The sequence below is a fragment of the Xiphias gladius genome, chromosome 8, assembly GCF_016859285.1.
Source record: "Xiphias gladius isolate SHS-SW01 ecotype Sanya breed wild chromosome 8, ASM1685928v1, whole genome shotgun sequence".
Classification (NCBI taxonomy): Eukaryota; Metazoa; Chordata; class Actinopteri; order Istiophoriformes; family Xiphiidae; genus Xiphias; species Xiphias gladius.
Window position 1 is genome coordinate 25,988,935 of NC_053407.1, and position 27,225 is coordinate 26,016,159.

The 27,225-nt window shown below is 39.7% G+C and overlaps 1 protein-coding gene across 4 annotated transcripts; it reads right to left on the minus strand.

The window, feature by feature from the left end:
• Positions 1-1,051: 1,051 nt before the first annotated feature.
• On the minus strand, positions 1,052-27,225 carry LOC120792654 (ethanolamine kinase 1-like). 4 transcript variants are annotated; one of them, XM_040131862.1, is made up of 8 exons: positions 26,909-27,225; positions 21,570-21,832; positions 20,045-20,197; positions 14,342-14,490; positions 13,655-13,738; positions 11,623-11,783; positions 7,959-8,032; positions 1,052-1,761 (listed from the first exon to the last, which is right to left on the minus strand). In XM_040131862.1, exons 1-8 carry the CDS (start codon positions 27,047-27,049, stop codon positions 1,692-1,694), a joined length of 1,095 nt encoding a protein of 364 aa, XP_039987796.1. In that variant the 5' UTR covers positions 27,050-27,225; the 3' UTR covers positions 1,052-1,691. The 4 variants fall into 4 exon arrangements, 3 of the variants coding, with proteins under 3 accessions (XP_039987796.1, XP_039987798.1, XP_039987797.1); XR_005707877.1 differs by lacking the exon at positions 1,052-1,761 and adding an exon at positions 10,331-11,340 and having other exon boundaries at positions 7,954-8,032; XM_040131864.1 differs by lacking the exons at positions 1,052-1,761; positions 7,959-8,032 and adding an exon at positions 10,198-10,462.

Genomic DNA, 27,225 nt, shown 5'->3' on the forward strand with positions numbered 1-27,225 from the left:
AGATAGGTTGGTGATGTATGGACAGACAAATCCGATCTGATCACTTGCAAATAACAGTTGGGTCAGTCTGTCCTAAAGTTCTGACTTGAAAAAAGATCTGACGCAATTGTTTGGAAGGTGCAATGATGGACTACCATTTCTCATGCTTCCTATTTGGAAAGCCACGTCACCAGCATAGCTACTCCTACGTCGTTAACACAGCAACCCATGCAGATAGGCTGGTGATGACGCACAAATCCGATCTGATCACTTGCAAACAGTTGGGTCAGTCTGTCCTAAAGATCTGACTTGAGAAACACACTGGATTTGCCTCAGTCTGAACAAGGCCTTAAAGTTCTCATGTTTATAAAAAGTGGTCTGAAAATAAAAACTACGAATTTTAAATTGTATTAACTTGAAATAAGTGACACTTATACATATACATAGAGTTAATGAGAAAAAGAATAGTTGATTCCACTAAATTTCTGTATGTTGTTTTACAATGTAGTGGTCCTTCCCTTGAAAGACACGTCTTGCCAACATTGTTAGAACATTAGTGTCTCTTGAATCTCTTCTTGGTTCAGGAACACATCCTACATTTTATTACAGTATATATACTGTACAATGTCCATTCTTGCATTATACATTGATCTGAATTTTAAAACACTCACTAGGTTACTAACTCTGCCAACATTTGGGACAATAACAAGTTAATGACCTGCAACACACACCCAAGGAACATTGCATATTATATATATATATATATATATGTATATATACATATATATATATAAATAATCTGGACAAATAGTTGGCTCTCGGGGCATTTCACTACTTATTTGAATTAACGAAACATTTTTGACATGATTTATATGTACAGTAGCTCCACAGACTTGATTCGGAAATATATATATATATACACACACACACACATATATATATGTATGTGTATATGTATATATATATATATATATATATATGTGTATGTGTATATATATATATATATATATATATATATATATGTATGTGTATATGTATATATATATATATATATATATATGTATGTGTATATATATATTAAAAAAACATGTATACATACACTGTCTTTACACACTGTTTGGACACTAATTTGATAAAATTACAACAAATTTTAAAATTTGCAGTTTACTGCATGCTTGATGGACATCCCATATGGTGCCTACAAAGCAGCTTAACGACAAGTCCTTAGGAATGAGAAAGATTTAAAATAATTCACTACTTGGTACAGAAAATAAGTTGAAATGAAAACTTGTTTTACATCAGAACTCTGGTAGACACTGAATAAGCTTGCAAGTAACCCTCTTACGGGTTTTATGATCAGGCTCAGTTTTTGTGGCTTTATGCGACTCGACTAAATGTGGGAACAATTAATGTTTTTCTGGCGTGAGCTTCATCCCAATTTGCCAAATAGGCTTATCGTTATACTGACTGTGGTAAAACAAATATTTTAAAAATCACAGTAATAGCAAAACATATGAACTCGCACTTAAGCCTGAATTAACAAACAATGGGGAGAATTTTTATAAGCTTATTCCTTGCTTTCATTCCTCCGTGGATTTTGTACAATGCAACAAAGAAGGACATGGGTCACATCACTGACACCGGTTCTAGGACTCACAGAGCAGATAAGGCTATGTCTCATTTAAAAAATGCTGGTCCTTTATTCTCTGTTTCTAGCTCATTGTCAATCCAAAATATTCCTCTTTCTTCTCAAAGTAGAAGTTGAGTCGTGCCATGGCATATCTGGTAGGAGAGCAGAGGATAGAAGAAAATGATCAGAGAACAAACACAATTACTATTAAGGAAGGCACCATTTTAAGTGTCCTGCCCCATGATCTTTATGCTGCATGATAACAATGTACTGGCTTCAAATCTGACCCCGGTCATTTAATGAATACACCGATCAGCCACAACATTAAAACCGCTTACTGGTTTTAATGCTGTGGTGGATCGGTGTATGCCATAATGTTCCTGTCTGACTTTCTTTGTCTTTTGGGTGTATTTTCTATAGCTTTTAAATAAATACATACACAATACAAATACATGAATCTATCCTCCTCTAGCCTGTGCTTTTGCCAGCACGTATATTTTGTTAAGAACAGCAAAAAAGTGTCGTCCACAGATGTGTTGAAAATGTCTTCTCTTTCAGAGTGCAGGTGTTTTGGCCAGTGTGTGCTGGGTTAAACTCCACCTCCCTGTGACCTGAGGCAGGTATAGGGGGATAAATGGGTGGATGAATAGCAGGCCAGAACATGACGACCTCCACGACCCTCAACCAAGAGCCAAGATTAATGCTAGTCCAGGCACCTCTTATATGGACCACTTTTATAAACTTCACACACTTAATAACCTAAATATCATTGACTTTCTAAAATTAATCTCTTTTTAGTTGATACAGTAAGAATGTAATTATCAAAGGGTGATTAAAGTAAATGTAACAAGAAATATCCCCGTACGTTTAGTTAGTTAGTTCAAATATCACACAAATAAATATATAACTTCCATTATCAAATAAAAACATTAGATTCACACAAATATTCCATCCAAGATAGATCTCTTTCAACAGAATAATGAAGTTAAAATTACCCAACAGCATGGTCGTGTTCCAAAATTCAAAAATTGGTCTCTACACTTTTGTTCCTGTTTGTAAAGTTTCAATTAAATGCATGCAGATAATTTCATTAGTGTTGAACAAAAAAAAAAAAAAAAATTATGTCAAAAAAATAACTGTTGTCACCTGACTTCTGAAACTAAGCAAAAAACATTATGTAAAGGGGTACTCAAACGATTTAGTGTTGCGCTTTCATTAAGTTGGGCGCCTTGTGAGACAAAGACTTTAAGTATGTTCAAAATTGGTTGTAACATTTTCCGTTAAAAAAGGTCAAAGTCTCAAGAAATCTTGAAGTCTCAAGCGCCGGCTGAGATGACCCAGACGACATCACTTGTGACATCTTCAGGGGTCGTTTTCTCAGATTTGAAAAAGCTTCTCCCGGGCCACAGACAACATCAAAGTTGGAGTAAACGCTTCTTGCGTAAAATTAGTGGAGTGCCCCTTTAAAAGTGCATAATCACTGGTGTCTCAACACTGTACAAATATGGAAAATACTACGATAATACATGTCAAATATGTAATATTAAGAACTATATGAATTAAATATGTATCTAATGTTTGTTGCAGTTATTTAAAGTACTAGAAAATCTTTATAAAACATATGTTGCAATCAACAGCCCCCCAGAGCTTTCACAACATTCACTGAGCTAAAGCAATAATGTGTTTTCCTAGTGTTCACCCCGGGTCACACGGCGGGCCCCCTACTCAAGGTGGGAACTGTGTTTTTGTTTGCGAAACTTGCATAATATAGCATCGACTCCCTATTCAAGAAAGCACTGAGTCTGAAAGCTGTGCCAGAGCTTCAGCGCACTGCAGAACTGAACTGTGAGAAAAGCGATTTTGTATTTGTTCAAACCATATTATGGAATGCTTCAATAAATCTGATGTCTGAGTATGTTGTTGCCCTTGGCCATTATACTCTACCTTTTGAAATTAAGTGAAGTTTCAAAAGCACAGAAAATGGACGCATAGAGAGGATTTTGTCCTTTAATCAGTGCTTTCATTGAACTCCTCAATGCAGAATCAGTTTTCTCTCACTTATTGCTCGGTGAGACACAAAGATAATTCAGACACATGCCTTTTAGTTACTTGATTTCCATCATTCCCCACCTGTATCTCCGGGTAAAACTGCTCTCTAATTATTGTGTCAGAGTCTGGCCTCTGTTTTCTGCTCGTTGCAATTTTTCTTACGGTTGTTTCTTTGCGTCACTTACCACTCCTCTTATGTTATAGAATACACACCAGTAGCTTGAGGATAGAAATAGGTGCTGCAGGATGTGTCGAACTACTACCCTGCCTCCTGGAAATTAAGCTTTTAAACTATTAAACCGTGCATAAAAATTTGGGGGGGGACAGAAGTCTTTGGTGGTAGCCTGGCAGAACCAGCCCACAATTTTCACTTCTCTCATTGTGGCTTGGCAAACTCAAATAGGCGTTTTCTCTCGACAGACATAATTTTAAGTAAGCCCTGTGCTACGGTGGATGATTGACGGTTCTCACACTCACTCACTCACTCGGACCACTGAATGAGGCCCTCCTTCTCCTGATTGGACGAAAGCAACACCTGTTGGGCCGTCACTGAGGAAAGCCTACGGCAGCTGCAAACATCGAATTTCTCCATGACAATGTCGGCTTGAACAAACCCAATCAAATTCTTATCCGTTCTTTATTGCACACACTTTTTAGTGTGTTTTTGTCAACCTCAGCCTAATAGTGTCGCGGCGCCCTCCTTAACGACGGCCGGCCGCTATAGTTTATGCGACCACGTCACTGGATATGTGAGTGAAAAGTGGAGTGTGTGAGTGTGAAAAATTATTTGGTCACATCGGTGGGTTTGAATGACTCTCACCTCTGACATCCAGATTCATTAAGCTCTGACTGAATCCATTATCAAACCTGTTACAGTATCTCTACTTGTTCTTTCTTATTAGCAAAGAGCAGTTTCCAAAACATTCAGCCATATTTATCTTGACCTTGTCCAGTTAAAAAACTTTTTTCATACCATATAAAACAATTTAAATGTATCAACTTTGGAGTTTTAAACCAGGACATTCTCTATTTGGATCAAGTAGCATGTGAAAAATAAGGTGTGTCAAATTTAGTAGGCTACGGATGCTATTTATTATTGGATCGGACCTGGGATAAACACATACCCAGTGTTGCAAGGACTTGTATCAGGATCGGAGGCGAAACACTTCATGAAGTTTTGGATTTTTCTAAGAGATGGCCTGGTTTGTCACCATATTTGTCACTGTACTTTCTCAAATTTGATCTGTCAGTGGGTTCCCCAGATATGAAACTGGGAGCAAAAATTTAGTCTGTGAGATATGCAGTTTATATTTGTGACAGATACAATAAAGAACAGACAGCAACTGCACACCTTTTCCAGTGAGGTATTGGCTTGCACGTAGACATCAAACTACAGAACCCTGTGAACTCACTGATTTAAAACACCTTCCCTATTACCTATATGTCAGTAAGGTGATGAATTTGCTTTATTCTTAAAAATAAGTTATGAGTATCTTGCTTTCCCCTCTCTCCTTTGTAAGAAATACAGTAAAAATATTTTACTTTTAAGCACTACTGTACTATTAATTACATGCCCTCATTCACATTAAGTGTAATGACACTAGTGATTTTTACACTAGCAGAATGAAAAACAATTAAACACCACTTGATAAATCTCAAAATCATTGAATGGACATTCAGTTAGTTAAAATAAAAAGTTAAAAGAGCTTCAATGTCAGCTTATCCAAAAAAAATAAAACATTAAAAAAAAAACACTGGTCATAACACTTTGTACTGTTAATCTAATAACTCATCATACCCACACCCTTCATAAGTGAAATTGTATTTGAGTATACCCATTTAAAAGAACTGCAACCTTCACAGACAATCCCATTCATCCCTATTTTTATTAAGGCCGACACCTAAAACTAGCGTGCTTAACGTTTATCATCATCAGAGATGAAACTGAGATGTTTTTCTATTTAGCAGAAGTAGGGGAAAAATGAACTCCCTCCAAAGCAGGTATTCCGTTTCACAATGTGCTTTTGTGCACAATTCCTCCAATTTTGCAGTCGGGCTATTCCAAACAGTGGGCCTCCTCCTCGTTCATTTCCTCATAATAATGTCTTTGTCAAATAACGGCTCGCCTTGCCAACACGTCCACAAATCTAAACCACTGACTCGCAGACACTTTCAACACATGAATAAAATCATATAAGGAAAGTAAATACCGACGGTGGAGGGAGGGCGGGTTTGCATTCCCCTTGTGGCTCCCTATTGTCACATCTACATCTGGCCCTGGTTAAAGCACAAGGCCCGGGTGACGCCTGTCACTCGTTGGGAAGTCGGTGGAGACTTGGCTCAGGGGGATAACAGTGGGAGGAAAACACACACATACACTCACACAGGCGCACACAAAGGGTTTAACTCTAACTTTTATCTCTTCCGTCAACAGAGCTTGTTTATCACAAAAGCATAAAGCAGCGGTGCAGTGGGCATCTCTCCTTTAATATAAGGGAAATAAAGTTGTGGTCCTGACAAGTAATTTATGGTTAAAGCTGCATTACTCTTATTTTTTTAAATTGCAGTATTTTTAATGTGAAAGTGGTCTCCTACAGCGATTAACCGCCAAATAATTATTACCTGACTGTGCGGCTCAACACATGCCTTTTAGCCCCCTTTGTTGCCCCCTCGTTGTTTTGGTTTTATGGTTCAATCTCAACAGTGTCGACAAACAACGTTAACAGCTAGCTTGTTTAGAAAGTGGAACATCTAAAGAGCCAGAACATATTTTGGCATTTTTGTCAGCTTGAATTAGATAAGAATTCATTCTTCTTTATGTATATATATATGTATATACGATATAGTCAAGTCTGTCCTCACTTCTGTCTCGTCATTTAAGTACAATGACAGTGAGCACATACCACAGTCATAGCACACAACCTTATGAGACTGTCCTTGTCATTTGTTCAAATAACATAAAGATTGTGTGTGCCCCCGAATGAGTGCGTATTAGGGGGACAGAGGTTGGCGGGGTAGTGATTCCATCAAACGCGGCTCCCCATCGTTATTGTTGCTCTCGGAGCTCATTTCAGTTTAACCCTCCAGTTAAAGAAACGTAACCCGACCCTCACCGTGCACTTTAGGACAACCTCTGCCTGCAGCTTAGAGGACCAGACGTCTAGCAGGCGGAATATGGCCCAGCCAGGGATGAGAGACGTATATGTAAGGGAGGACCGACGGCATGGGAACAATAGTGCCTCTGTGTCTCGGCACCCCTCTGGATCAAATTTCCTCCGAGGTCCAGATCGAAATGAGGAGGGGGGCCCTGTCGCTGATCTAGCAAGTGGGCAGAGAAAGCCACACAGAGGGGAGGGTGCCGTATGTCAATAGTGATTAGGATCACGATCACAACTGTGGTGGGTGTGGGGCACACAGAGAAGGGAGAAAGGGAGAAAAAGTGGGGGTGGAGGGAAACATTTTGCCCTCCTGAACTTTATTGTCTGGTTCCTGGCAGTGAGGAATGTCTCCTGGACTTGTTTAAAGATAACTATTCTCTACGTGGATCATAAGACATTTAGAAATAAAAGAAATGAGGTTTTTTGAAAATCTGTGTGAAAGCTCAGCCTTTCATCTTTTCATTATGTGCGGTTTAGGACAGAAGACAAGCAGAGAATTTCACTTGTAAATATTTTGTCTGCATTTAGTAATGACAAGAGGGGTAGAAGAAGTGTGCTTGTCCTGCCTGTTTTAAAGGCAGATTCTGGATACACCAATTCTTTAAGCACTGCTGGGAAAAAATAGAAATATTCCCACACTCTTGGCCCAAGTTCTCAGTCTTTTATTGCAATTTCTCCGCCAACAAATTCATCATCAAGTAATCCTAATGAAGATCGTGGTTGTCCAAACATGGCAATAAAATACCGACAGCTTGAATTCAATGCGTAGCACGTATCTTTCCTTTTGTGTGTATTTAAGTGATGTAGGATGATGCTAAGTACTGTAATAAGCTGGGCCAGTCAGACTGCAATGAAGTTATAATTTTCTCTGTGGTTTTTATGTGTTTCTACATCCAATAGTTGTTCAGGTGGTGTTAATGTGAAGGTGGTGCTTAATGTCAGGAGGACGTCAATTTGAATATCAACTATTTGTAACCTGTCTATTTCGTGCGGCATTTGACGGACGAGATGTTAAAACCATGTTGCTTTAGGAAACAACGTTCATGCAAAGTCACACCCAGCCGCACGGCGCCCAACTGTGGACACAAGGTAACCACATGGAAAAAAATCTCCTTTAAGCTGCTTTTGTCGAAAGTACAAACCTTTGGAAGTCAAAGTCAATAGAGGAGTAGCGTGATTGCAGGATGGCCCAAAGACCCCAGAAGAAGTTGGATGCCTGAAGGAGAAGAGAGCAAACATGAAAGCATCATATCAGTAGTAAGTTGTTTTGGGCAGTCTGCTGCCAACTAGTTTTCAAAGCATGCTGACAAGATTTTTTTCCAATTTTTCTGACCCTTCAGGCAGCCATTGGTTTTCAATCACTTTTTTACAAACTGAAAATACTCGAAGAATGAAAACTCGACGAGACCTCAGACTTGCTTGGGACAACCCATAGCAGTGACCATAAGGTCTGCTTTTGTCATCGCAGAAAAGTCGCACGGTAGTGCAACCGAAGTAACACTTGATTTGAAAAAAATTAAAAAATTATTGAATTAAAGAACCGTACAACACAAAAAAATATAACGAAAAGCGTAAACATAACAACATGACAGATAAAGGCCAGACCTAATATCTGGTATATTGGACTAACTAACTCAAGTTACATGTTTTAGAAGTCGACACCATCAAAACAATGCGATAAACATCAGAAAACTGTCAACAGCAATGAAAACTCTTAGATCATTTTGTTGCATTTTGAATAATGTATTTGATTCTGAATTTATTTTATAATTGATGTATATGTAATATATACACATATTTATGCTTTATTAAAGCAACAGCAGTAACATTAAAAACAACATAATGTAATGTGCTTGCATGCTCATTTCAATACATGATGTTGTCTTTAAAGGAATGGCAGCCACAACATGTGACTATCATGCTATTGTCAATCACCCTTTTAATCCAATTAAAGCGTCAAAAGCACACAATTTCTTGCCCCCCCTGCAGGGAGGTCACAGCAGTGTCAGATGCCAGCGCCTTGCTCAAGAACACTTCAGCAGGGCAAATGCTTGCTGACAGAGACCGTACTGGAGCCATCGGATGGAATGAAAGACTCACCAACTACATGCAGCCAGTCTGTGTTGGGCCTATAGGACTGGAATGTGTTTTTGAAGTGTAAAGATCTGGATATGCGATCGTGGTATGCACCGCGGCATGTGAGAGTTTTTGGTGCGGGTTTTGTTAAATGAAATATCACAGGTACCGGATGGTGTCACCAATATTCAACTTTGTTTTACTGTCTCGTTTTGCAACATTTCCCCGTCCCATAGAGCAGAACTGTGAAACCACACTTCAGTGACCTCCAGTTGTCGCGTTTTAACTGCTCCCAGAACGGCTGCTGCCGCCGCCGCCGCTGCCGCTGCCGCCGCACGCCAGTTGCACGCTGCTCAGACAGAATGACAAACCTCTGTATTGAATGGTTCCCTCCTTAATGGCTTTGCTCACTTAGGCTTGCGGACTTCCATGCCTCCATAAATTTCTGTTGTTCTCCACCCTTATTGTAAATCTTCTTGTGAGGACCACTAATAGCAAGTCCTAATACGATCCAGACAGGCCTCTGTTCTGTGGCCCAGTGATATAATCACATTTTTATTTGATAATCAAATAAAGGGTGGAATGAAATACTCGAAGAGCAATGTGCGGTTTTCCCTTGGCTTTTTCTCCCCTCCCTGGCAGATTTTCATCTCTGATCTCTGTCTTTAGTTGGGGAGAGAGATTGAGCGCATTACTATTATGATTAATAACTGCTCTCCATTAAGAGAGCATTAGTCTAACTCTTAGCAGAGACTGTCAGTGACAGGGAGCCATTGAGAAAAACAGAGACGAGAGACGTGGAGGGAGAGTGACATCACAGAACCGCAGGCTATAGCCTCGCTATCGCGGGGGGGATCCCTGCTGGTGAGAGGATGAGTCGTAAAGACCCCACAGTGTCTTGGCACAGTTTACCCAGGATTAAGACCCGAAAGAGGCAGCTTCACGCCGCAGAGCTTTGGCTTCTCGCCAGGCTTTGTCAATGCCACACAGCGGAGCCACACACACACACCTTCCTCCAGCGGAGACTGGTTTCCTTGGTTCCTGTGTTTTCATTTCTCAATGTAGTTCAGTGGAGTTTGATTATTCCAAGCAATTACCGAGTGACACGAAAGTGACACAAAGGGCTAAAATGGCATTTAATCAAATTCAAGAAAGAAGGAATACAACAAAAACCCACACAAAAACATTAAAAGTCATTAATTTTTTAATGATTAATTCAGTTTTGGAAATTTTCCAAACTCAGTTAAACATAATCAACTATATCATCTGGTTTTACCAGATGTGATGTGAAACTATTTAAAAATGCGGTGAGATCTGTATGGAGCAAGTGAATGGTCCAAAATTGTGTGGCCACCACTTTCATTGTGCCACTTCTGATGAAAAAGGGATCATCGTTAGCAATTTCCTAGTTTCAGTAGCAATTAGTCTGACAATTTACTTTGGTAATTGTTTGATCCATGTCGATGTCAGAAAATAATGACGAGATTTCCTTCAGGTTCTCAGAGCCCATCGTGACGTCTCGACATTGCTTGTTTTCCTCAAACTGTCAGAAACCTAGACTTTTCATTTACTATCATAGAAAAACCAGTATTTCATTTCACAAGTATTTTTTGGGCATTTTAGCTCAAAATGACATTAAAAATTGATCGATTACCAAAACTGTTGGCAGCTCATCGTAATATTTCATAAGAAGAGAAACATTAAAGGGGACCTTGGATATTTGGTATATTTGGTAGTAAGTAATGAAATGTATTAAGGACAAAAGTTTATTAAGTGAATAACTGTAAATAAACTCAACATTTAGTGGGCTGTTATATGTCAATATTTTTAAAAAACAGAAAAGTTCCAGCTCGCTGCCTTGAAATGATAAAAAATAGACCCTGTGATTTTCTCAATTAACAAGCTCAGTATCCCTCATTTTGACACACAGCTTGTCATAACGGGTCGAGCTGGAAACTTGGCTTGTTAGGCGTCAGTGATCAGTTTCTCCTACTTCCCTCAAGTCCTCCTCAGTTTGTCAAAGAAAATCTGATTTCAATCAACATGATGTTATCACTTCCCTCACTCCATTCCAGGCCGTATTTCTTTCCTCCTCTCTCACTTCTCCCGCTCTGTTTTGGCCGAGGCACAAGTTATTTTAAAAAGTAATATGCTTCCTCATCATTTCTGGGCTATTTCAAGAGACATTCACACCACCCCAAAATTGTTCAGACAATTCCACATATTGTGCTGAGCTATGAAAGCACTTTTAGACAGATAGCCCACCACCACTTGAGCCACCAAAGAATGAAAATTGTGGTCATAAGAGGAATAATTTTGGCAGCTGTCTTTCATTTTTCCCTCCGGCAATTTCTAATCAACTCAGATGGAGTCCATCAAACTCTGAGCAGCGGCGGGTCAGCTGTGGATCGGCTTGGGGTTTTTTTGAGGAGTTTCTTTTTCTGGGTGCTGTAAAAGTAAATTATTAAAATGTGACGGTGAGGTATTGCCACCCTGCCATTTCGGAGGTCTGCGCACATATGGATATTGTTGAAATGCACACACTAATCTCATAATAATGAAATATTTGAGTCCCTTCAACGGCGGAACTTTAAAAAAAAAAAAAAGGGGGAAAAAAAGACATAACTGCTGAGAGATTTGTCACTTTTCAAAGTCTGTCCAAAGTGTCGAGGCACAACATAAAGACATGTTTCGACATTTTAAACCAAGTCAGCGGGGGCAGACACTTACCAGTGAGAATTTGCAGACTTGAACGTACAGCTGCGTAACTTCTGCCTCTGTAACGGTGACCTCACGTCCTGTGCTGTGCTTGTAACTCTCCAGATAGGCGGTCAGCCAGTCCCTCTGCAGCTCCCGGCTCGGATAGAGGCTGTAGTTCACGTCATTCACACCTTGAACACACAACACACACACACACACACACGTTAGTGAAGCTACTGTCAGTGTAAAAAAAAAAACAACACAAAGATTAAAAAAAACTTAGTTTTGAAGATTTGCCGCAGAACTTCATCATCTCCGCTCCTCAGTCAGCTCTGGTCAATGCCACGCAAGCTGTTGAGCGAACATGGCGTCACATACGATTTACAGGAAAGAAGCGTGGGAACCGGATCACAGCACCTTCAGCTGAAAGCTGATTTAAAAGATCAAATGAATAGTAAAACGTGGACCGAATTTTCATTGTGCCAGTTCAGGTAGAAAGGAATGACAGCTATCGATTATCAATTAGCTGGACGATAATTTTCTCAGTGAAGTAATGACAAATGCCTTTTCCCGTTTTGGTGTGAGAAACACACACTTTTATTGGTGGAACTTTTTTACCCCACCGCATTTACGCGACTGATTCGGTTACCAGCTACTTTAAAATTAAGACTTTACATTGAAGACTTTATGATAAGCTTATTTAAAATGATGCGTTGTTATAGATATAACTACTCACAGGTATACAGTGTAATATGATTTAAATCAGTTTTACGTTGACCAGCTTCAATAGCAATTATAGTCTATTAATGTATAACACTCACAGGGGCCATTTTCCTGCATTTAGTTTTGATACTTTGTAAAGTACATTTCTAAAATCTTACTCTTACTTAGTACGATTTTTAAACGCAGGACTTTTACTTGTTACAAAGTATGAAGTATAAAGTGTGGTCTTATTACTGTTTCTTAAAGGCCCTGAATACTTCCTGTATATTAAAATTGCACACAAGTATCAGAAAGTAAGAAGCATGGAAATTGGATGACATGTGCAACACTTTCATATTGATCTCAGTGACATCAGTCCAGCGTGAATGAAGGAAAAGTTCAAGTTAAAGAGTGTTTCAGCTGTATTGTCCTTTTATTAGGAAAATGTGATAAAATAAAAAAGGGGATTTATGTGTTGTCACAGAAAAATCTCCCCCAACATATGAACATTTGTGTGCATGACATTTCGCTCATTCCAGAAATAATTTGGCATCATGATCAGTTTTCCAGGTCGGGGCCAAGTTTGCACGCCACAGCTGAATTTCAGTTACAAGCGTTCCTATTGTTTGAGGGGATTTGCATGTGACAAAGGATAACCAGTAAAAAACACTGGAGGATACAAACACAATATTTACAGGACAATATGCTTCTGTTCCTGATCAACAGAAACATTTCAGTTCAGTTTCATGGAATTAAGAGAAATGCACCAGTTTCCCAGGCACAGTGTCCATCATTCCTGTCACGGATGAATATTTTTGTCCACGACATTTGGCTAATTCCAGCCATAATTTGTCGCCACGATTATTCTGTTCTATGCATTTCAGAGGCCGGACCCTGCTTGTACCACGCGGCTCATTCTCAGACAGGACTCCTGCTACAGAACGGTGAGTGTTGGCATGAAAGCCGAAATGATACGGCTGATCAAAACGGTGTGAAACTGTTAAATTGATGATTGTTCCATAAATGTTCAAATTGACCCTGTCAAGCGTCACCGTGACACAGCTGGTACATCAAAGCCATGTTTGCCCCCACGCAGAACACACACTGAATACAGCAATTGGTCTGGGAAACGTCAGAGTGAGGACACACTGCGGTTTCAAGGTACATATCGGCAGAAAGATAAAATGATATAATAGTTATAGAGACAGCACATACTGAGCAGTGATTCTGCATATCCCATACTGTATATACAACATCTGATGCACCAAGTAGTCCATTATCAGGCAATCTTATATGTTCAGGCCGTGAAAAAAGGTTTGTAGGGCAAATTGAACTTCTTTTCATCACAACACAGACCTACCAGCAAATTCGTTGAAGTGATTGCCAATATCGAAGGCCTGGTAGTTGTAATCGGCGTACTCGTAGTCAATGAATTTCACCGTTCCTGACGGAGGAGGAGAGGGAAAGCAGCAGCGGTTACCAGGACAACATGACGAACACATCTTGAGGTATAGCTGTCTCTCCCTCCTTTTATTGAAAGTACAGAACCTTGTGGGAGTCAAAAGGAACGAAGAGTCCCTTTTGACTGAGAGTTGCCACGGGCATCCTTTTAAAATATGTTGGGAAAAATAAAACCATAAAAATAAAAAATAAAATAAAAAATGATGCTACAAATGCGGTAAAGTATTTCATAAAATGGGAACGCATTTTCAGTGATGCAAAGGTTTGCCTCAGCGTGTGAAATAAAAGGGATGCGGTAGGAAGACTGTGATCTGCGTTATTTAAAAAAATTTTTAAAAAAAAAGACACATCCATCTTCTTTAACATTAGCTTTACCAACGAACTGAGACTCTTCAACCGCAGAGCTACAAGTAAAGAGTGTAGAATAAAGCAGTCTTTTATTCTTGACTATATTCACTTGGTTTTATGGCTTCTGAGTGATGAAAATGTGCTTCATGTATACAGAAAATAATTCACAAAGCAGCTCATTTCAGTATCACATCCACCGTGTTTTCCAGTGTCCCTGATGTGCAGGGCCGTTCCTCACCCTCTTTGTGGTTGTATATTATGTTTTTTGTCAGAAGGTCGTTGTGGCAGAGGACAGTTGGCGATTCAGTCTGTGAGAGGTGTCTCTTCAATGACTCCATTTCCGCCGACAAAGTTTCAAAGCTGGGCACCTCGCGTAGAGCCACAGAACTGTAAGAGGTAAAACCACTGAAGTTACATTTTTTTACGTGATGGAGCGGACGAGATTGTCACTCCGACATTTTGAGGAATGTTTCGTGACAGCAGAGCGTCTCTGATTCGTAGCTGTACGGGGCAGTTGGGCAGACAGGCGGCCCCCAGCACAAAACACCCAAAATGAGGTGACGTCAATAAACTGCACACGCCACAGTCATGATTACAGTCTTAGTCAGGGCATGGTGCTTTATATGAAAGGCCGCAAAAAGACAAGAGCTGCAGCTCTAAGTTTGAATCACTGACGCTGACAAATACACTGCCAGTGAGTTTTACTTCGGCAAACAGACCTAGTCTACGCGGACCAACTGGGGCCTACGTGGAGCATTTGTCTCGTATTCTTTGTAATTAGGACTCATGAGGTGTCATCATTATTCAGCAAATATCCAACACAGTCAGTCAGGATTTCTTCACTTCTAAAATAATTCAATTTAATTGTCACTACAACTTTACAATAAATCAAGAATACATTAAAGGGGTTAAAGGTTTCCACGTTTAACTGAATATTTTTTGTTTTGTGCACACGCTTTGCTTAATTACGTAGCCTATCTAGCTTTTTCGTAACTGCAGCCCGGATAACTTATTGTACTGTGGACAGTGGTGAAAGAGAACATTTTACTTCAGTAAAAGTAGCAATACAACAGTGTAATAATACACCTTTACAGGTAAAAATCCTGCATTCAAAATCTTACTTAAGTAAAAGTACAGTAATTTAATTCCTAGTGGAATTTAGACTACTTCGAGTATCAAAAGTAAATGTTGTTGTTTTGCAGACAAATGGCCCTTATGATCGTTGCAGTGTTATGATTTGGATGATTGTTACTGATGTATTTATGTGGAAGTAGCATTTCCCTGTTGCTGCTGGTCGAGCTGGAGTCATTTATTATATACTGTTGGTTAGTTTAACCAGTAACAATATGCCATATTGTATAAGCTGCTCGTGTGTTTTTCGATTGCAAAAGCTTCATTAGCAAAGTAACCAATAACCGGTAGTTGACAGACACAGATGAAGCGGAGTAAAAAAAGTGCAATATTTTCTTCTGAAAGTACAGAGCATCTGAGAAAGGGAAGCCCCCAAATAAAGTACATGTTCCTCAAAAATTGTACCGAAGTACTGTAATTGAGTAAATGTACTTGTTACTTTCCACCACCGGCCACCGAAGTGTGGGATGTGGGAGGGATTCTTCTTAATTAATGACAAGTAGCTTAAAGATGAGACAAAGAAGAAAAAAGATGATTAATACGGTGATCAAAGTAACCATAAAGACATCTGAAACATTCTGTAACTATGACTCATTGTAAAAATGGCACTATGTTTTTTCGCCAACTGCTTCTTTGAATTTTCTCTCAAAAGGTTCAGTCTAATAGAGAGTTTTCCCCTTACACACTGTGACTCACCTGCATTTAAGACCCGTTCACCCTAAAAGAATTTGATTTGTCTGGATTTCACCAGAGTGTTTGTGTCTGTCGTCTACTGTAAGTGCTACTTCAGTGAGCCCTGTCCACCATTGGGGGGCGTTACAGGAAAAACACGAAATGATAATGATTATGTTTAAAACAGAATAATCAGGATTTGAGCATCAAAAAAAAAAAAAAAAAATTAACTCTTGAAAGAGGGGGGAGACCCGAGTTTGTCATGAGCTCCTCACTTTTCTTCTAGGAACACGTTTGTAAACTGATGCGGTTCAGGGAGCCTTGTAAGGTTACGCGGCTTGTTTTCACGCCGTTGATTTCTCAGTCCATCAAGGAAGGCGCTAATGTCCTTGGACGTTGGTGCGAAACGCACCTGGAAGAAATGCTGCATAAGCATCCGTCTCCTAATTAATTTTCGTGTTTTCTTTTCAGCCGTCAGGCTACGACAAGAGGGTAATTTAAACAGTGTAATTTAAACACTACCTATTTATTCGAAGGGGAACAAACAGATGCTCCAGTATTATACACACTTGTAGACATAATTTAGTGAGGCCTGTTAGGAATGCACAATAAAAGCAGAGGAGCGGAGCCTTGTTTATAGTCGTGACACAGGGGCTCTGCTGCCTTATACAACTCCTGCTACACATCCGCAACAACAAGTTGTTTTTGTATATTATCTTCCCCTGCTTCATTCACTCGGTCTTCCTTCCTGCTGTGGACAGACAGAGCCGAGGAATCACTGATTGAATAAAAGCAGGTGGAAACTATGTCGATCTAAACTTGCTTGCAAGGAAGTACGGAAAAACATATTAGTAAAAGAAATAGCTGTTCCCTGCTGGAGTTTTAATCTTTTCGATACATTTGTTGAAAAAAGAAGGCGTTATCTTACTTCTGTAATTGTGGAAATACTGTCAAATTTAATTCCAAATTGCATTTTCCAAAAATGTAGGCCTAGAGTGTAGCCGTCAGTGTGTTTGACTCAGATCCACTCACCTATCAAATCTTTCTGTTTTTAGAAATCGACCCCCTCTGACATGCATAATTTATCTCCCTCTACTCTAATATGAAGTACAACACACAGTCAAATGGTGAATCACCCTGATTCCTTTTCAACCCAACTATTTCTTGAACTTAACAAACTGACTTTATCAGAGAAACACACGATTACTGAGAGTCAAAAGCTAAATGAAAGACTTCCATTGACTTTAAATGAAAACCTTTCGTCTTGCCATCAGATCTTTTCCTCTCTCTCTCTTTTCAGTCCTTTTCATGAAGCACAGTACATCAAGTACATTTGCCTCCTGCTCCATGTCAAGTCTCTGTAAGGTAATTAGAGGAATTTCCTCCTCTGGCGCTTCATTATCAATGTACCCTATTTACATATGATTTCAAACACCAGCCGAGCACTGCTGATTTTTTTTCCTTTTTGTGGTTTTACACGATTCATGGGAGTGCAAACGGGAGACATAGCAGGGGGCCTTTGGGAGAAGAAGAGGTTGCTTTCCATTGCTTTTCTCTCCTTTCTCTCCCATCTCTGACTTCTACTGTGCTCTCTCTCTCTCTCGCCGAACCTTGCAGCTGCCGCAGCCTCCCCCCCCCGTCTCTCTGTCTCTCTTTGCACAGCGGTTGGCTTGAGAGCTGAAGACCTCCTCTGCAGGTGCAGCCTCTTCCTGCTTTCTCTGCCTCTCTTTTACCATTTCCTCTGAAGATCACATTCATACCAGCACTCATACATTCTCAAGTACAAAAGTTTCTCTGATGCCTGTTAAACCCCCCCCCCCCATTCTTGGTCCTCTCTGTCCCTGCCTCTGCCTCTGTGTGTGTGCGTGTGTGTGTGTGTCATGTCAAACATGTAGTTGCACACTCAAGAGACCTGTTAATATGCAAACAGACACACACACACACACACACCATAGGCATGAGTTTTTAACTATAAATTAACCTCATAAATCTCAGATCGGATTGAATCTCAGATCTAATAAATTACGCTGTAGCACTTCTTCCATCTCTTTATCGTACTTCTCCAGCGCTCATTATAATTATTTTTATATTAATAGTTGATATTTTCAAGATCGTTTTGAGGTGGTCTGCATGTCTGTGTTTGAGCTGCAGAGGACTGTTGTCGACCCACTCGGTAACACAAATGTCTCACAATATAGCACCATCTGTTGGGCCTCTAAATGTGGTGCAATTTGCTCCTGTGGATGCATATTTCAGTACCCAAGTTAACTTTCAGATTTACCCGCACTCTCATTGCACAACAGCACGTTGTGCAAATTAAGTCTTACAACAAAATGTGATAGTTGTTAAAGCTTAAAAATGAAAAAAAAAAAAGTTAAATGCAAGAGTAGACATAATAATAAAAGGAAAACTCGTAATCCCTTGAGACATTTAAAAGAGCACCTCAAGTAATTGCTCATGACTTTTCTGTGATCCATTTCACGTTCTGTGCCCTGCATTCCAGCGGCAGTGTGTTGAATTCTCAACAAATCAAATATTTAAAATATGAGCGTTTTGAATTGTTGGTGATGAAATTAAAAATGTAAAAATCAAAAGCTTTGGCTAAATAATTGATACACTATTTATTTCAGCCTGCTTGAGGTAACTTCCGGTTGTGTTTGCCAAAAAACACTCCTGGATCACAGATGAATCAGAAAATGTTAACTGAGAACAAGAATAATTCCTGTTTCTTGTCTTCCTGATGACAAAGACGTTTAGTCACGCTGGCTTTCTCTTAGATCTGTTTGGGGCTTTTTTTCTTTCTGAATCCGGGAAGCTACAACTACTTATCATAAAAAGTCCCCGTCCTCCACAGTCCCTCTCTTTTATGAATGACTCGGTCTGGTACAGATTGTTTTAGCCACTTGCTAAACGGCAGTTGTTCCACAGAAGGGACTCAGATACTCTGGGCCTTCCAGCTTCAGTTTGGGCGGACTTCCGACCCCTTTCGCTGCAAACATAAACAAGGTTGAACGTTTGACCGATAAGGGAGAGCTCTGCAGGAAGCTTGTGGCCAAGCGTCTGTTTCTTTGTAGTGTCTGGAGGGCCCCCCTCACCTCCCACCCCGTGACCCTTGTCAGAGATAATGCAATGTCATTGCCATGGAGGCCACTCCCCCGCCTCGTCCCTCTGACCAATGACAGCTCACAGGGGCGGCCTCCGTCCGCAAGGAAAGAGAGGCGAATGTGCCAACACAACAACAACAACAACAACAACTCGAACACTGACTGTCCAGTTACTTGAAAGACGATATATGGGGTGGAGAGCAGCAGTGTGGGCAGGTTTGAGAAATGTACATTTGGCATGTGAGAAAATGATAAGGCGCCAGTGGAAGTGCTGCTGCCTAAAAGATAAAAATGTGGAAAATGTGGCTGGTTTCTATCAAAGGGATGACTGCAAAAAAAATCTACCACTGAGGTAGCCTAGCAAACACCGGCCGGATAGGTATTTTTTTAAAACGGATGTCATTTTCAACATAGTGGTTGATAGACAGCCGTCCTCTCTCTCCGACTTTGGAACCTTTCCTACTGGACACCTGACGGGACAATTGACCCGTTCACTGAACCCCACCCTCTCTTAGTTACTGCTGCTATGCCTGTCAGGCTTTCTGTTCGTGCTCGGCTTGCAATGATAATGGTGGAAGATAATAACTCATATTAGTAATTCTTAGTCAGTTTTGAAACAATGGGTCCTTGACTTCAGGCGGAAATAGAAAAAGGCAGGCTTATTTTTTCTAGTCGAAAGCCGTTGATTTTGGCGGCAGACATAACTGTTGCAGGCTGACCTTATCGGTTGTAGCTAACTTTGCTAATTAAGCTGAAGATAGCTCCTTGGGTTGGTTGAAAATGCTGCCTCCAGCTGACTTGTGATGGTTCCAGCTGGCTCGTTTGAAAAACACGAATCTTGTGAAATCTTAAATTTGCATTTGATGGATACATATATGATATTGTTTTAAAAGATTTAAAATAAAACCTGAAGGCCCCCAGGCGAAAAGTCAATGTCCGGGTTCCACACAAAATAAATACTATATGTAGTCCAGACTTAAATGTGTGTATCTAATACAAAAGACATTGAGATCATTTTGTACCATGAGTTGTACCTTTTGGTGCAGCGCTGCTCAGCTGGGCTGCCGCTGATACTGCTCTGCACCAGCGTGAGAAAGTGGGACATTTTTGTCCAGAGTAGAGGTTCGACAGACAGACCACATTTTGGCGGGATTGAGTGGATTCTCCCCATCTCCGCTGCAATCAATCTGCAGAGAGAAAACATTTTCTCAGATGAGCCTGGCCGATGCTGTTATTGCACAAACAACCATTATCAGAGTAGACACACAACTCCCTTTCCATTTAGCACTCTTATCTTATTCTTCTTTTCAAAAAAAAAAAATGGGCCTTGTTGCATTTGTGACCTTTTGACCACTTGAGTGCTCATTCTTGAAGCATCTTAGCGGTGACATGAAGTTTTCTGGATATTCCCCGCAGAGGGTATCAGGCAGAGCAAGGTGATTGATGTCTATCATGGCCCTGGCTGTTCAGCCCTGGTGGACTGTGTTGTGTCCTACTGTCCTGTGGTGAGAATAATGACGCTGGCCCGTTATCATCAGAATGATGAATGAAACAGGGGCCATGACTAAACAACATTGCTCAACATGAAATATGACTCAACTGAAAAAATTAAATCTGAAATGCTCAACAGATACACACACACACACACACACACACACACACACACACACACACACACACACACACACACACACACACACACACACACGCACCCTCCGACAATGACCTCCAGCTGTTTTCTCTAAAAACAAATGTTCAAGGTATAACATCATTCTCAATAAACCTGTTGTAGTTATACAGTTTGACCACTGAATGAAAACTGAACATAATAGTGTTTCCATTACTTGGCTATTTTTTTTGGTTTTTCCATTCTACTGGTGGCATTGTATGGACTTAACTGCCATATTATGTTTGGACTTTTTACCTCTTTACCTATTTAAAATTTATAATTACCTCTGTGTGGAAATGATTTGGTAGATGCATGGCTTGTGGTATATTTCATTCATTAAGGTTTGAAATTCTGACATTTAAAAGTTTTTGTTACAATCCAAATTAGTAGAAAGTAGTTTTTTTAATATGCACACCAAGGAATTTAATAAACAAAAATAAATAAATATTTTAAGCGGTAAAGTATTACTGAAAGTTAGGATTGTTTTTTCCACTTCCAATTTTATGATAAATCCTTTTTTTTCCCTTTCAATTTTTTCTTTTTATTTCCTATACAAACAGAAAAAGCAATGATTTGCTTAGTCAAACTTAAACCTTAAAGCTCAACCTCAAACAATTTTGAGAAGTCTTAAAAGTCTTAAATGTGAGCGTGATTTGATTCAGACTTAAATCTTTGAATTCTGAAGACATGTTTTACGACCAAATTGTTACACTGGACGATGGTCATCACATTGCTTCATGAACAGGTCAGTTTCCAGCTGTGAATGTGCAACTGTGAGAATGCCCCCCCCCCCCAAAAAAAAGCACATACAGGCTCAACACATCCTCTCTGATCAAATCAACTTTACAAAAGAAATGAATGAAAAATCTTAACGCTGTTCTGGCAGAGACCTGTAGATGGAGGGTTGCCGGAGCAGCTCATCATCCAGCACGGCTCCTCTGACAAACTCGTAGCAGATGCCATTCTGGAAGCTGCAGTAGATCTGCGGACCACAGCCGTGGGCGTAGAAGACCTGAAGCATCTCCACCTCCCGGTCCCGGTTCACGTAGAGCTCTGTCATTCTGCCGTACAGTCGCACCAGAACGCAGCCAGGCTCCTGAAGAGAGCCCACGAAGCAGCCGATCAGCTGGTTGGTGATGCCCTCTGTGAATGTCTGGGGTCAAAAAGGATAATCAACAAAATTACAGCATGAGCTGTTCTAGCAGCAGCAGCAGCAGCAGCAGTAACTCAAACCCTGGTTTGAGTTCCAACCTTCCATTAAAGACACAAAATAACAAATAAATAAAAGGCGACAAAAAACAGAGATCATTTACCAGCAACTGCTGATTTGTATACTTGAAAAGAAACTTGAGAAAATACCTAAACTAAATTACTAAAGTACTAAATATAAATATAAATTTCTCTAATATATAAAGATGTCATGTCCACAAGACATGAACGATCAACAGTGATGGAAGAAGAATTAAGATCTAGTATTATTAAGATAAATAAAAACAGCTGTGTAAAAATACTCCATTACAAGCCCCTCATTAAAGTATTTTACGTACAAAAATAGATAATTATTAGCAGTGAAATGTACTCAAAGTATCAACAAGAAAAAGTACTCCTTGTGCAATATGACTAAATTTATCATATACTTTGAAGGAAGCAAGCACAATTTTAATATTGTGAAAGTGGCACTAAATTTTAACAACTTTAAGTACTGTTTGTAGTTTATTCCTTAAGAATGGATCATATTTTATCATTTGAAAAAGTTATGGAAAATCTTAATTTAACGTGTAACTATGGCTGAAATGAATGTCGTGAAGTAGAACAGTAAAAAATTTCCCTCTTTAAATGTTGTGGAGTAAAAGTATAAAGGAGCATGATAAAATACTCAAATAAAGTACAAGTACCTCAAAATTGCACTTAAGTACAGTCCTTACATAAACATACCTGTTTCATTTTACCATTGAGGATCAGTTATTAATTAAGTAATTTATTTATCAGTTTTTGGGATATTAACAGTCCTGGTATATGTACCAAAAGAGTGAGGTTATTGTTTCAGTAAAAATAACATTATCATATATAATTAATGATATTGCAGGATACTGTGTAAAGCTGAATTACTAACTGCGTAAGGAGGGTGATAGTGCAGGGGCCACCAAAAGTCCCAGGTTCATTGTGCATCAGTGGGTTTTTGGTCATTTGATTATTTGCATATTTGCAAGAGAGTTCACACCGGTATCAACCGAGATGGGCCCTGCATTACTGTGGAAATGTTTAGTTAATACTGTGCTCACATGGCACGCACTCCCAAATAAAGTCAACGTAACTATCACAAACTACCGGACACAGATAAACCCTTGTACCAGGTGGTGTTGATCAGGCAAGGGGGCGTTCTGCGTTTCTGGGTATATGATGGAGCTGCCATACTGTGTGTAGGCTGCTGTTTGCATTGTCCTTACTGGGAAGTTGGGAGCTACGAGGCCCACACACTCAGCGCACAGAGGGTGGGAGGTGGGGGTTAAGTGGGGGCCCAAATACAAATTTTCTTTACCTGAAGGTATTTTACGTATGTCAAAAAAAAAAAAACAACCAAAAATGAATGAATGTAAAATTAAACTGTCACGCAGAAAAATAGAAAACACGTGCACGAGTACTGTATATTCATGCAACGGCAGGTAAATGAAAGATGTGCTAACAGACGTGCATCTGTACAGAGCTGCAGCCTGAACTTGTTTTTCGATATTAAGGATCACACTCCCAGCACAGCCTGTACTTCCCTGTATGTGTACACAACAATCCCACAGTGACCACTGTTTGCCTGCAAAGGCCTCGTCGGACGTTTGTTGTCGTTCAGTGGTTTCTCAAAGTCTCTCATTCTCTGCCACAGTCTCCGAGGCTTTTTCTGAGCCTCAGATGGGACCTGCAGACAACAGTTGTTCATCTGGATGGAAAGTGAACAAACAGGCCCACCTTGACATCTGATCAAGTATTTATGTAGTGGACGGAAGATAGTACTGAATTCTTTTCGTCTCTGATTTGTATGTATTATATACATATAATATACAGTATTTGTGATAATTCAGTAATACATTGTCATTTGAAAACAAAAACAAACTATTTAGAGCCCTTCCTAAACTTATATTGGAACACATATATTCCAAATGAATGTATTATTTTCTTTTTTAATCTCTCAGAAATAAAATTTTACTTAATTTATTTTATTTGAAACACTTTGATATTGTCTCTTTCGGCTTTTTAACAATGCCTCATATCTACATATGGCTTAGAAATCCCTTTCAATTCCTTTCAGTTAAAGTGTATGTAAAAACGGTCAAATTGCCTCAGTGTATGAACTGAATTTATTTTAAAAAAAAATTCCATCACCTTGAGTTTGAGCTATCGTTTCATTTGACAAAAACAAAAAACGATTACAGCGATTCCCGTGACGGGAAGAATAGTCAAATAGATAAATGTGAATACAAGACAAAACGGAAAGTAATTTAAAAAGGGAAACCTAACAGTTAAAAGCACAGGTGTAGCAGTAGTAGTAGTAGTAGTAGTAACTGTCCTTCCCTGGTACATTCTGTCCAATCAGATGAACACAATACACCACTAAAGGGGCTGTTGGGACCTGAGGGCTGAAGGGAAACATCTACTCCTTTGTGTACATTACTGGACCTGGTGTAGATTGAGAGGTCACCCATCCAATGTACTGTCACCTAACAAACATAAACCCAATTTCTCTGAAAGATTGGACCTCGTGTTTGCACATGGGACCAGAATGGGATTATTCTGTTCTGAACAGATGCGCTGACATCATCTAGCATCTGTTCCCAGGGTTTGTTTTGTTTTTTGGGTTTTTTTTTTTTGTGACCAGTTATCTTGGATTTTCTGCTGGTGTAATAAGTTTAGGGGTTTGTCACAGTGTCTTTCCACATAACACAATATATACAGAAGATGAGAAATCAGCTTTCTTTCAATCTTCAAACTAAAATGTTACATTTTATTTCCATGTGTGCTTTCAATTTAGCTGTTCCACAGTTTTTATTTTCAAAACCGAAAACATGCATTGTCAGTATTATTCAACATGCAAATGTACATTACAGTTTCACATATGGTTTTATATTATCTCCTAAAGACAGTTCCAGCAGGTTGTACGTTATGGTCGCAACTTTTAATTTTAAAAAAGGATCAAGCTGGTGAAATTCTATATTTGTGTTATTGTTGGAAAGACCAAAACCAACAATGTGTTAGTCTGTCTCTGAGCTCATGGACTTCCCCAACCTATGGCTCTCAGCTCCGAGCCCACTGGTGCCGAGTGAAGACATAAGTCAAATTTTAAAAAAAGCCGAAAAGGGGCCTGGAACAGCTGAGCTCTGTTGTCTTTAGCAACCATTACTGAAGACAGAGGTAATAGTGGCTTTGTTGTTTGACTAGTTTTAGCTGCAGATTCGGTGCACCAGTGAGTGACAACAGGGTTCATGAGGTCACCCAGTGCCAAGGTTTGGCATAGTGATGTATAGTGGTAGATGGTGCCATATGTCGAGAGGATGACTTTTTTTCCGACCCTTAAACTCCACTAATGTTGCATTTTGTTGCCATGTCTGCTTTTACTTTAGCTTCACCATAGAGTGCTTTTATTCTGAAAAAAATGAAAACCTGTATTGTTTTGTAATAGAGTTCTATTATTCTTGTCCTACAGAGTTAAAACAATAGTTCAGCAAAAACTGAAACTCAAGCAGTGCAGTTAATGTGGTCTGCCATCAACCCACCCGTCCACCCACACAGGTGTTTTAACTTATCTTGGCTCATTAGAGCCCTTTTTAAATTATATTTAGACAGAACTGTGCTGAGAAAGAAGAAAAAGAAGAAAAGCTCTTAAGTTTTGTGTCCTTCAAACATCCTTCAGATGCAAAAACTGCCACGGCTGGTTTCATGTGAAAAGTGGACCTTGTTTTGTCTCTGACCAAACTTGCAAAAAGTTTGCTCTGAAAAATGACTGCAGAGAGCCAAATAAACAGTGATTTAAAATGTTCAACATGTTGATCTTCATTCCCTTGCTGGTACATTTCATCCTCAACATGCAGCGCTCCTACAGCTTCTACTGCTGCCTGAACATCAGAGATTACAGACTAAACCTGCTACCCGCCGCCTGGACTACATTTAATCACCCCCCCCGCCCCTGCTGCTCATAAACCAATCACAAAGGAATAATCTCAAAAAAAGGGTGCCACAAAAAACACCCAAAGGGAAGCCGATGTCAGTCGAGCCTGGCCAGCACATGCCCACACAGTCTTGGAAAAGTGTCTACTCAGCCGGTAACTGGAAAACCTGTGGTGAGGTGGAGCATTAACACCTGCAGGTGTGAATTCACTGGCCATAATCTACTTCGAGAGTTTTTACGGGAGTCCGTATAACAGAAATAAGTGCTAAGTATATCTGTATTTCTCAACGTAGTTTTCAACCAGCTGTGTTTAGCTGTTGATGCTTCACTGGGCACTCTACAAACATGACACTGAAATCCCCAATAACACAAATACCACATCATAGTACTAAACAGCTTGGATGCTTTGGGGAAAGGATTGTAGGGAGATCCCACTGTGTGAGACCAGTTCCTAAATTATGTCTCAGTTGAATTCTATTTATCTTGTGAACATATCAGTGTTGTCTGATGTTATAAATCATATTTTACAGACTAAAATGGATTAAAAAGTCTAATTAGATGTTCCTCCCACCCTGCTTAGCCACCCCACATCTTTTTATAAATATCTTCTCTCAACACAGCTGCCATTTTTGGCTGAGGAGACTAAACGTACGAAATTTTCATTCACATTTTATTTGGACAGTCAAAAGTGAACACTCTTTACAGGCAAGTGAGTACAAATGTCAAAGTGACATTCATGATTCAGGGACATTAATGTCGTGCCAGAATGGCTGCAAATGTACCACTGCTGGCAGCTATAAATCAAAAATAAAACCCAATATTAAAACTAATGAAATCAATTCAGCTAATTTTATAGGAGCTATACACTGTTGTGAGGCCTTCCCATTCCCATTCTTGGAGTTAGGATCTGATCAGGGGTTCTCTGATGGAAGAACAACACCCGAAAACCTGAACCCTAAACGCTGAGCCAAATAGTATAATATGGAAACATATAAAACTGATGTTTTCATAAAAATTTGTAGTCATCAACAAATGCCAGATAAGCGCTACCTTTTGGTGACACAAACATGCACTTGCCTTCATCTGAATGTCCTGTGCCTTCCAGTGAGGACGGAGTCTGCTGAGAAGGTCCAGGATTCCTCTGCAAGGTTCATGCTCATCAATACGGATGTCCACATGGAGAAGCTGATTCCCAGCACCAGAAGATCCACTGTCCATTTTCAACAAAGCAGATCGAATGTCTTCAAACTTTTACGTTCAAAAAATGAAAAGGTCCAGAACTTGTTCAGGAACGTTCAGACCAAAGTCCTACTCTGCTCTAAGTCCAGCTGAGTTGTGTTCAGACAAACCAGTCCATCAAAACATCAGACAAACATGGGCCACTTCTTAAAAAT